This window comes from Polypterus senegalus, chromosome 15, assembly GCF_016835505.1.
Source record: "Polypterus senegalus isolate Bchr_013 chromosome 15, ASM1683550v1, whole genome shotgun sequence".
NCBI classification, from domain to species: domain Eukaryota; kingdom Metazoa; phylum Chordata; class Cladistia; order Polypteriformes; family Polypteridae; genus Polypterus; species Polypterus senegalus.
The window spans coordinates 45,997,443-46,010,098 of record NC_053168.1 but is presented as its reverse complement, the minus strand read 5'-3'; the positions used below and the strand labels follow the sequence as shown (position 1 = coordinate 46,010,098).

Genomic DNA, 12,656 nt, shown 5'->3' with positions numbered 1-12,656 from the left:
ATTGACTTATTGCAAGGTAATTTTGAAACTGTAAACTAATCTGTAATTGAAGTCCCACAGAATCTTTCTCTGTTTTAATATAGACATTGTCATGATCTCTGATTTTCATTAATTATTTATGCCCTTTCTGAGTGCCTTCTAGACCAGGGGTGGGCAATGTTGGTACTGGAGAGCCGCAGTGGCTGCAGGTTTTTGTTCCAGCCCAGTTTCTTAATGAGAAGTCAATTATTGCTGATGACGCACTTATTGCTTAAGTGACATTTTGATGCTTCATTTTAGTGGTCTCTCTTGTGAAGGTTCTCCACCCTTAATTGCTTATTTCAATCTTAAACAACTGCCTTCAGTGTTTTAATGGCTCCTTATTAGCAATAAGATATAAATGACAAAGCAGCCAGCAGTTCTTCAGCTAGCTTTTTTCCAATTACATCTGTGTGTGTTCATCATGCATTGTGTGATTTAATAAAACACTTAATAGAAAAATATGACAGACTGAAAATTATCTGTTTTAGGCTTCAAATCATTTGGATGATATCCTTGGAAAGGAAAAATTCTACAATATAAGAACCTTATATTGCACAGACTAACAAGCCATAAAATTAAACAAGGTCTGAGAGGATTGGTTTCTAATAAAGCAGTTGGGTTGGAATGAAAACCTGTAGCTACTGTGGCCCTTCAGGACCGACACTGCCCATCACTGCTCTAGACAATTCATATATGGAATTAATGGTTTTGACGCTCAGCAGCTTTATTTTTGCCCTTCTTGGTTATTGGATCTCTGCTGTTGTTTTTTCACTTTGATTTTTGGTTTTCATTATGGTTTTGATGTGATATTGTGTTATAACCATTATGTTATTGACCATTGGCTTATTATCATTATCTGACCACAGTTCTCCTGGGGCCTCATGTATAACGCCGTGCGTAGAACTCGCACTATAACATGGCGTAAGCACAAAAGCCGAAATGTGCTTACGCACAGAAAAATCCAGATGCAGGAATCTGTGCGTACTCCAACTTCCACGTTCTTCCGCTACATAAATCCCGATCAGCGTGAAAACTAACGCTCGTGCACGCGCATTATGTAACGCCCCAAATCCTCCCAGAATTACGCCTATTTGAATATGCAAATCAATATAAATCGCCCTTAAGCGCAGCCTTCTGTGAAAAGACAATGGGAAAAGCACGGGGGGAAACATAAGAATTTCCGAATACCAAGTGGAGGCAAAGGAAAAACATACTATTTGTTCAAATAAGCCGTGGTATAATCAACAAAAGGAAGTTGATCGAGTGATATAGCGTGTTGGAGAAACATGAAAGCTCACATCCACAAAATCGCACAGTGCCGGAAATAAAAAGAAGTCACATATCAAAGTCGCCGTGGAAAGCCGAGTTGTAAGCCCACTGTCTGAGTGTCATATGAAAGCTTATTAGGGTACAGAGAAAAAAGCCACACGGTGGGGAAAAAGCACGAAATGTCCACTTCAATCTCGACATTTCCACTTTAATCACGTAGTTTATTTTGTCATTAAAGTAGAACATTATAAAATTCATCTTAAAATTGTTTAATTAACCAGTTTCTAAAATCACATCGTAATTAAAGTAGCACGTTAAATGCTTTGTTTTGTATTTGATTTTCTATGTGCTCTATGTGTGTGTAATTTACTACGTGCTTCTTAAACCGGCTCTCTTCCTCCAACTGGACACAGAATCCATTACATTCGTGATATTACAGCTCTCTGAATAATTAAAATACTGAGATGTATACGTGATGTCATTTTCATGATGATAGGAGTTAAAGCATGTTATTAACCATGTTTCACTTCGATGAAATAATTTATTGCAGCAGTACTCAGGGGCGGCTGTAAGCTTGTGGTGGCACTGGGCAGAGGAAGAATTGGTGGCTGGCTCCTTCGCCCGCCAATGTCAGTAAAGTATCTTATGCACGGTGGATGGCCACGTATGTTGCAGACACTGCTTAGCCGCCTCGTGCTCATGACACAAGCATTTAACTTTTGCTGAAATTTGTCGCTGCGTTTTTAGCTGTGTTGTTATTTTATCTTTCTGTTTTATATTCAATATATATTGGCGTAGCTGTCACTGCAGTCAGTGCTTTTCTTTCCCCAAGTAACCGATTGCCATACAATCAGCTCTGTAATAGACGTTAAGCCATCTGTAAGCTTAGCTGCATTTCACCTTAAAAATGATATCGTCATCATATGTAAATACGCGCTTTATAAAGTGGCTCAGGTTGTGCGATATTATAACTGTAGTGCAAGTTTACAATGGGGTGATTGTACTTATAAGTACAAACAGTTCTACAAGGAGCACTTGATTGGCTGCATTTAAAGTTCTTGGGATTAAACTGTTTTGAACCACGAGGTCCGTACAGGAAAGGCTTTGAAAAGTTTTGCCGTGGCAGAGACAGCGTGTGCTTAATGCCGTATACCGATAATTCTCTTTCCGATCAGCTGCTGCTGTGATTCACACTCAGATACAGTGATATAAATACTCCGAGTCGTGCAGTGAGAGTAATATGGAAAAAGATGATCCGCTGTGGCAACTCCTAACGGGAGGAGCTGAAAGAAGAAGAAGAAGAAGAAGAAGAAGAAGTGAGAGTAACAACGCTAAAGCAGTTATGGCATTTGGAATACTATGGCTGTTCCCTGGACCATTATATTGTTACGAGTTAATTACAATCAGATGCATTACACTAATAAACAATATGCGGTTAGTTTCTGTGTATTTATAAAGCCGCGTCATGAAAATAATGAGTAATCACACAAGAACAGTACCATTGCTTTGACGCTGGGTGCCGCCAGTTTGCAAAACCGAGCGGAGAACTTGCGTACGACAAGGCATGAGGTACCGTGGAAAAGTGCGTGGCTTTACGCCAAGTGTAGGTTTTATACATCGCGATTTGAACGTGGAAAAGTTCTTACGCAACATTTCTGTGCGTACGCACTGTTTATACATGAGGCCCCTGGTCATTTTTCCTTTTTTCTTTTACTGTCTCTTATGATTCACTACAGATGAGTTTGCAAGTTTGCCAATGCTTTTCAATGGCAGATTTTGAAATTTAAAAATTATATACAACAGCTCTAAGTCTGAGATATCGCAACAAAAACATATTCCCTTGAAGAATAAGTGTGCCAAATTTCAACAAAATCTGTTCACCTGAAACTGTGTTGTTTCATGTGTACAGACAGACATGGCAGCCACAGTAGCTGCTTTTCTCATTATATGCAAAAGCACCTAAGAAGTGCTAGAACGGCTAATGAGCAACCCAAAATCTGAGTGAAGAGTGACTTTGAAACATATGAAATGGTAATGGTGAGGTTTGACAGTCAAAACACTGACAGCCTGAGCTTTTTTTTTATTAATAGAATGTGCAGCATTAAAAAATGAGATGTTTCACTTTGTTTTGGGCTTCATTCTTAGAAATGGTGAACATTTACTAAGTTACTCCTGCATTGTTGGTCTTCCACTATAAAACATTACAAAAATATTCATTAACATTTGAACCTTCTCAGCCCCAAATCAGAGACACGAGGAGCAGGAACTTATCCTGGCAGGACAGGGTCCAGTGCATGAGCCACCAGTCCAGTTTATGATATCCCATCAACCCAACTTGCACTTTTTTGGAGTAAGGGAAGAAAACCCACACAGACAAAGGGTGAACATGTAGACTCCACACAGATAATATCCTTCAGCCAGGTAGCAGTGAGGCACCCCAATTACAAAATGCACGTTGAATATTTTTAAATGTAAACTAAATATGAATTTAAGTAATACAGTAGTTCTTGTTTTTTTTTTGTTTTGATAAATACAGCCATATTATATTTGACCCTGCCAGACTGTGGAACCAATTCTGAATTGAGATGTATTGGTTTTCCACTGAAGTAAAGTGGAAATAGCTCTTAAATGCAATTAAAGGAATTGTATTAATTTGTACTTTTCTCAAAAGCTTGCTGGAATACTCCACTTATGAAATAATGTGTCCTGCCGCAGATATTGCCTGACGCCAGTGAGTGTCTCAGTGGACTGAAACTATGTTATCAAATCAATCTTCTTGGGAACACTTTAGTAGCAGACATTTATTTTTCCTTCTATTTTTATTGACATTGTACTTGATTTCTTTTTTTTTTTTTGTCTATGAGCAATTTTCTGTTGGATACAATTTCTTTTTTTGTGTTGTTGTAGCCTTCATTTTATCTCATTTTAAATTTAGTATTAATTAGTTTTTGAAGTCTGTTTATACTTCTCTTTCCCAAACATTCTGTCTCCATTTCAGGGCCACCCTGGCAACATTGTGTGTAGTGCCCTGGACAGGACATCAGCAGCAAGGGAATGAAGTGAAAAATATAAGGGGGGTAAAACCTGTCCAGCTGTGCAAAATGTGAAGCGTTGCCATTAGCAGTCTGCAAATAAGAGAAGGTTTCATTGGCAAAAAATGGTATTGAATGGCACACTGAAGGATGAGCCTATTCCACTGCCATATATTATAAGAATGAAACTTGAGTGCCTAAAGCCCACCCAGCATTACTGTTTCAGTCAGTTACATTGCTGTAATATGAATGAAAATAGGTATTCATAATAATCTTTAAAAATGGATCAGACCTTGATGTAAAGACTGCCTACAGTACCTCTGGGAGGAAACTCTACTGAACCTGACAAAAGTGAAATGCGATTGTAACACTGAAATGTAATTAGCAAATGAATCACAACACACATATTGAAATGCTTTTAGGCCAGATTTTCTTTCTGATTTTCATTTCTTTCTGACTAGTGGTCCTTATTTATCTTTCACTTCCACAAGGAATTCATGTCTCTATGTAGCAGAATAGCACACTAGAAAGTGGGAGATATGTGCAGTCAATTGGATTTGAATCTACTTTTAAAATTACCTCATATTTTGTCTGTGTTCTTAATTATTATTATGGGCCTGAGAGTGGGTGTAGGTGCATGCAGCAGTGTGGGCTACCAATCCTGGATTTGCGGTTAGGCCAGTTTCCTCATTAGTGCCCAAGGGTGCATAATTTGGCACCTGTGCCGACTTAAGATTAAAAAGGAACTTGAGAAGGACAGAGAGGAGTCAAGTGTAATGAAGGAGTGTGGGCCAGCATTGTGTTAAGGAGGCAGGAAGTCAGTGGCCCCATGAATAGAATGTCCCCTGCTAAACAGTCTGGAGGACCGGGGATGATTTCAAGGACTCCTAGGGATCCTGTAGACTGCAAGGAGGGCATATTGGAAGACAGAGGTCTGACACCGACCGTCCCAGCGGAAGCAAAAGGGTGGTGGCCGGGACAAGAGCCGGAGCAGCTGTCGGTGTCTCAGGCAAGCTAGAAAGGAAAGAAAATACAACTTGATGTATGCATAGTTTTATTCTTGATTGTTAACTTATTTATTTGAATTTATTTATTCATTGGTTTTATCTCCAAAAGAAGAGCATCAGTTTCTATGGAATAATCATTTATTTATTTGAAAAAGCACAGCAATTTTATTGATGAATAAAACACACTGTGTGCCTTTAATTTGCTGTGTTGTTTGTTATGTGTCTTCATCTGACCTTGTCCATCTCATTCTATGACTATCAATATCCCCAGTTCAAGGGAAGTATTCTAGTTGCGGGCAACCCTGGCATTACAGAATGTGTCGTAGCCAAGAATACATTAATATGTAGCTAAATATATAGGTATAGAAAAGTATATACACAGGCATAGGGCCAGGCCTCAGCCAGTCCTTGAACATAAAACTAAATGAGAGCTACGAAAATTAGTTGGCACTGTACTGAAGGCATATTTATTTATCATAATATGAAAAAAAACAGATGAGCTCCTGTAGAACAAACCTAAACCACATCTTAGAATTCCTTATTGTTTCTGAGGTGCAACTAAACTGCTCCCCTCATTTATTGTCCTCATAAACCTCCATCAGGTACTAAAATTCGTTTCTATTCATGCCCAAGTTGATGTTGCATTCACTGTCTGTGTTTGTATTTGTTATCTGCTTATTGGTGAAATCAAAACATAATATAACATGCATGATACAATGACAGACCCACATCATTTTCAGTGTCGTTAAGGGCTGCAGCCTATCTTGGTAGCACTGGGTACATGGCAGGACACCAAGCACCAATCCAGTGCAGGGCCCAATCCATATTTAACAATTGACCTAACTTGTACAACATGCTAAATTTTCAGTCTGGCAACCATCATTGACTGGGACACATGCTTATCTAATTTCACATTGAATATGAATCATACCTAGGGGCTGTAAAAAGAAAAAAGAACCTTCAGAAAATAAATGAATGAATGAGAAGATGCAAACAGTATTATCTATCTATCTATCTATGGTATTTACTAATGTATCCCTAAAGTATTCATTTAAAAGGCTATTCTATTAATAATTCCATTGTTTTTTGAATGAGTGTGTGCAATAGTATGTTGGACTGTTTTTCCAACCCTAATGTTAGGACCCTGAACTGGATTAAGAGGACTTCACTATATTAGGTGATCTTGTTATTATAAATAGATATGCAAATCTGAAGTATTACGTTACATAGTTTAATATACATTTTTACTGCCTGTACCTGGATCATTTTTTCTTGGAAAGAATTCTGACATCCTTCCTCTTTAAGGAAGCAGATTTTTTATGGAGACTATGCATTTATAAGTTTAATCACAGAAGCTTTATTATCATTTGTTTTTTTCAGCCCACACACTACCATAATTTTACAGATGCCGTTACATGTACGCCCACATTTCTGTATTCATATTGACTTTTCTTGTGCCCTGTGTCTCTCTTATAAAAATCTATTTACATTACAGTTACACAATCCAGTGTAAGCAAGCGTGAGGAGAATGCACAATATCTACATCTGGTGAATGAGGGCTGTGCAACACCCCAGAACTGGGGAGATTTGGCTAGAAAAACAAAAATTAGAAATATTGCTGAGCACCTAGACAATTTATTTTAAAAAAAAGTTACCATTATGCCAGAGCACTAATGCATCTGAAAGAATATTTTTATATACTGAACTTACTAAAGTTTATCATTTTCTCTTTTTATTTTATTGTTGCAGCAATGGGAACATAGCAACAAAGCAGATTGTTTTTCTTCAGAGACCTTTCCTGCCGCGAAAGAAAAAAGAATCCAGGGTAATTGACCTCCATCTCTTTGACTTATTTTTATGTTTGGCCGTAATGTGATACTCTAATAGGATTTCCTTAGAATAACAAAATTCAGCCACACAGGCGTTGTTTATGAAAGCATAAATATATCCAAAATGATAGCAGCGTCATTTTCTTTTCAAATATTCTCAATGTGGGAGCTTTTGTTTAAGCTCCATTTGACATTTCAACTCTCCTAACCAACTTAGTTTTATTCTTCTGTGGATGGCTGATAGAAAATAATTTTGCTCAATTTTAACTCATCACACTGTTCATTCATCCTTTGCTCCATATTAGGTTGTGAGGAGTTGGGACCAAGGCAAACCACATTGAATACAGGAACCAATCTAGACAGGACAACAGTCCATTTTAGTGTACACACACTCACTCATTACATTGGCCTGTTGGTCTGACTGTACATATTTGTACTGTCAGATGAAATTATCTTTGACATCTCTTGTGTGGGAAGTTTTATCACTGAAGCTGATTCTTTAACCAGCCACCAATGTGGTTGCAGTCAAAAAACAGAATGATTCAATCAACTTATGAATACAGAAGAAACCTGTAAATGATTACTCCACACAAATATGGTATTTGTTTATCTGTTATTTACCTCATATTTTTTAGTTATGGCTGAGACAAATGAATAGTCTTATGTTTTTATGTAAAGTAACAAAATTATTAATACAATAGCCATCAATGTAGACCAATATAATGCGGAACAATAGCAAACAATATCAAAACAACTCTTAAAAAAATCTCTAATTGTTCATTTTGTATAATCCACCTGTCTGAGGTCCAGCTGTATGCTCCAAGCAAGTGCAATTTAGCTAAAATATTGTTATTGCCTGGAAAATGTGCTTATAAACAATGTGAGTGCATTAAAACGGAATTGAGCTTTTGACCTGATGAGTCACCTTTCTCCTCATTCATTCACTCCTTGTCACACACAAACACAGTACTTCAGGTATTTCATCCACTGTTTTGTGAAATTGCAGCACTGTGTTGGTCTTCTCTTTCTGGAAGCATCTCAGATACTTCCATTTTAAAATGTTTTCACTCGCTTTTCTTTTACTTTTAATTTCTCAAACCACACAATAATGATATCACATGATAATGATGGAAGCCAATGAACAGTCTGCTACTGGGCAGGAGTTCTGTCCAATGCATGAGGATGTGGGTGTTCAAGTGAAAAGCTCATTCTCATTTCAGCTAATTCCATTTTCATTCATCATAGGATCTTATACAATTATTTCAGCAAAAAGGCATATGTTTGGGGCGTAGGGACTGGATAATTGACATATTAATTATGCAACATGAGTAATTTCATATTTTTATGGATATTTTGATATTGTTTGATGTTGTTCAACATTCTCCCCGTTAACACCTGTTTTGTCAATAATTTTGTTAACTTCGTTCTGTATAAAATTGTAAAGGTTAACAATTTTTCTTTGAAATAACCGCAAAAAACAATAGGTAAGTGACAGATAAATAATGATCATTTTTAGGTGATGTATTACTTTCAGATGGTACAGTGTTTGACGCTGAACGTGCTGTTTGCATTTCTTCCCATATTCTTCTGGGCTTTCTGCCATATACCAAGAACATGTGTGTTATATGTATATATAACTGGCCTGGTGTAACCATGTTTGTGTGTTTGTGTGTGTGTGTGTATATGTGTGTGTGTTCAGGATAGGATCTAGACGCACACAATCCTATAATGAGGAAACTGAGTTCAGAAAATGAATGGAAAGATAAAATTTTTATGAAGAGATTAACTTTCTCATATCAAAAAGCCTGCAGAATTTATTATGTGTATACCTCCTATATAAATGATTAATTTTCTTTAATTTGTTTTCTTTTAGAGGTTAAGCTTTAAACCACGAAACAAGCAAAACAAAAGCTCCATTAAACACTCTGCAGTTAAAAAGCAGAAAGAAAATACAACCATTGCAGCAGAAAAGGAAAATGAAAACCAGATCATTACAAATTGCATAACACCAAGTAACAAAGACCTGCAGGAGAACTACTGGAAAGCTAATACGGAAAAAGAGAACAAGGCCAATGCCAAGGGAGAACAGCAGACGCAGCAGGAGGAGTCTCCCCAGGATGAGGAGCCAGAATCACTCTCTTGCGTTATGAAAAGCAAGGGAGAGGAGAGCAGCAGTGGTGACTGTGCAGACGCTACAGAGATTCATGATGATGATGTCGCAGATACGGCGCAGGACACCTGCGATGAAATCAGTGCTGACTAAACACATCATAACCACATTTCTAAGACAGACCAAACCAGCCATTATAAAAAGTTTCGCCTTTGCAATCGGCTGTTGGCTGGTTAATTTGCGTGTGAACAGCTATCACTAATAACAAAAAAATCAAGATCACACACAGTTGACTTTTGGAGATATGAATGGTGTTAGTGGAAAAACAGACAGAACAGCAACTATGATACACTGAATGAAATAGAAAGCAGCCATGGCTGATGACTCAATCCATTTAATTACTTCCGGTACAAAGCCTGGATTAGACTGCAATCATATCCATTGCAAAATGATGACTTTCCTGAACATTACAATATGTGTGTTTTAGGGCTGAGAACAATTTAATTCAAGTCATTTCTTTAAAAATGTGTCCAAACAGAGGTAAACCCTTCATCAGATTTTGTTTTTTTTTATTTTACCATTGTAGTCAAGACTTTGAAACTCACTGCGGATTATGTCTTTACAACTATCTGACTTATTTTCCCCTTGTTTTTTGATCCCACATAACTGTCTAGTGTTGTTTAACTAGAAGGGAGTGTTTGTTTTGGGACCATGAGTTTAGATCCATTGAGGATCATGAAATATGTTCAAAGCAGAATACTGCTGTATAACTTTGCAGGTTCTGATACTCAAGAGATCACTCAGAAGCTTCTACAACTCATCAACTTTCTGCTTCATTTGCTGATATGGGGCCACAGAGAACATGAGCTGAACCTCATCTCAGCACCATTTGGCAGATGCACCATTTTCCCTGGATGGGACACGCGATTCTGCTCACTAATGGAGGGCCGAATTATAAAAGCCAAATCACATAACATGCATATCTTTAGGATGTGGCAGAAAACTGGGGCACACCACAATTTTATATATTGGTATAATCCTCAACTAGGTTACACTTTCAGGCGTACTTTCACAGTCCTTCGCTGTGTTTTGCTTATTTGCTAAGTCAGCTTGACCACTCACTTATCTTGCAGTTTATTGTTAAGTAATAGAAAACACTTACGCTTAAGTATATAATAAGGAGTGAATATGAAGAGGAAGGATCAATATAAATAACATCTTCTACCCTTTCCTGAGTGTAATGAATGATAAAGAACAATAGAACCACCTCTTCCCCAACCACCACAAGATCATAAAAAGACAACGCCCAGCATAAGGCATCCCATGTGACACCTGGTGCTTTAAATAGAAAAAATGAGTAATACAGTACCTATAAGAAATAAAATAAAAAATCTTTCATTCTGGCTTTACCCATCTGTTTCTGGTTAAAACTGCATCCTCAGTTAAGGTGAGGTGTGACTAAGGCTGCATTCACACTGCAGCTAAAAGTGGAATTTTTTTTTTGTTTGACTGTTCCAATTAATTTTGAAAGTGATTTAATTCCAAAAAGAGTGTCTTCAGACATGTATCATGAATGTGACCCATATATGCAAAATTAATAAAAATGAGACCTAACAGGCGTCCTTGAACAACAGCAGCATGCTATTTCACATCACTTTCAGTGCAGGAAGTTGTCAGCTTGAGATGGAAAGGACCAGAAGCTGCTTGGAGCACAATTACCACTCCCATATATGTGAACCCTGTGGTGGGCTGGCTCCCTGCCCGGGGTTTGTTTCCTGCCTTGCGCCCTGTGTTGGCTGGGATTGACTCCAGCAGACCCCCGTGACCCTGTAGTTAGGATGTAGCGGGTTGGATAATAGATGGATATATGTGAACCTGTGGAGATGAGATTAGATCCAGACTGGTGAGAGTGACACATGGAGGGCATGGTTTCACAATTTCATAATATTGAGGGAGCTTTCAATTGCTTATGTCAACATCTGTCCACAGAATTCACTCAGAAAAATACATGCTTTCTGTCAGAAACAATGTAGCAATCAGGCTGTATTGGCTGGTGATAAACAAAACACACACACACACACTGTGCAACCTCTCTGGATGTTGGTGAGTGATCAGTGTGTTTGTTTCACTACGATTACACCAATGCCTTGTGCTGTATTGCAATGATGGACTACACAAGGTTGCCTCAAGAAAATGACCTTAGGATGTCTGAATTTAGACAATTCAAGTATTCAAATGCAGGTCAGCTTGTCTGTATTGGATTTAGTACCACATACAAAACTGGTCTAAATCCAATCTGAAAAATGTATACCGACACCATTTGAATACTGCTTTACTATCCAATTTTCTTTTTATTCTGCCTTAACTAGAGCTACAGCTCCAGTCTGTGGCAGGGTGGCAAACTGGTTCATTGCAGACCATCTCCTTAATCTGCATGATGAATTAGCTATTTTAGCTTTGCACAAACAGCATCAAAGAGTGTAAATCTCATGAAAAGTGTCAGCTGCTATGATGCTAGTCAGATGTACAAGGTGGTGTGCCCTTTGTTTGCAGTTTGCTAATCTGGGTGTGGTGCAAGTTGTCTACTTAAGATATGCATATACTAAGTGATGTATTTCTCCTTAGATAATTGAGTGTATACAGTATTCCATACTACCTGCACAAGACTGTAGGACCCAGCCAACACTCTTCCACTAACACAAACTGCTGATTACCAAGGGGTATTTGGCATACTGCACATTATGTTGTGTAGATTGTTCCACTCATGTCATGTATTATGTCTCTTGTTGTATTCCTGTTGTGTTTTTAATTCTTCAAAATATCAAGCTTGAGTACCTCTTCTCATTTTGATGATCATTTGTAAATTTTGGATATTAATTCAGAATTCTTGAAAAATTAAGCTTTTTCTTAAAACCAGACCTTCATTATTTTTGTTTCAAATACAAATACTGTACATATCTTATGTTCTAACATTTCTGCACTACTGGTTCTAGGTTTGCAGTTTTTGTCATCTGTTACTAAAAGTCAGGAACACAAAGTTTTGTTTTGGTTATGATGTCAAATGCCCTTGTTTTATAAAATCAGAAATTAAATATTCCAGTATAATTTGTATGGTCTAATATCAGAAATATACTTGCCTAGAACTCCAAAGAATTGTAATTTCAAACAAGCAAGTAAGCTTTTCAGTCTTATTACTTCTAAAGATGACTTGCCTGAAGACAGATCTCTGATTTTTGGAAGCCTTTGAAAACAAGTTAAGCATGTAATGGAGGAAAAAAGCTAAAGAAAGGATTCATGTCACATATGAAAGAAAGGTCTGCTGCTTTAGGGGGCCAGGACCTTCCATGTTCTACCTGCTTCAAAGTAGCATCATGCATCAAACCATATC

The 12,656-nt window shown here is 37.6% G+C and overlaps 1 protein-coding gene across 1 annotated transcript in view; it reads left to right on the top strand.

Annotated features, from left to right (window-relative positions):
- Window positions 1–12,377, top strand: part of LOC120515484 (raftlin-like) — an 82,465-nt gene extending 70,088 nt beyond the window's left edge. The window contains exons 7-8 of the mRNA XM_039736547.1: window positions 7,079–7,154; window positions 9,032–12,377. Of these exons, the coding sequence (XP_039592481.1) occupies window positions 7,079–7,154; window positions 9,032–9,421 (466 nt within the window). The 3' untranslated portion in view covers window positions 9,422–12,377. The remainder of the gene's footprint in view (window positions 1–7,078; window positions 7,155–9,031) is intronic.
- The last annotated feature ends 279 nt before the right edge of the window (window positions 12,378–12,656 follow it).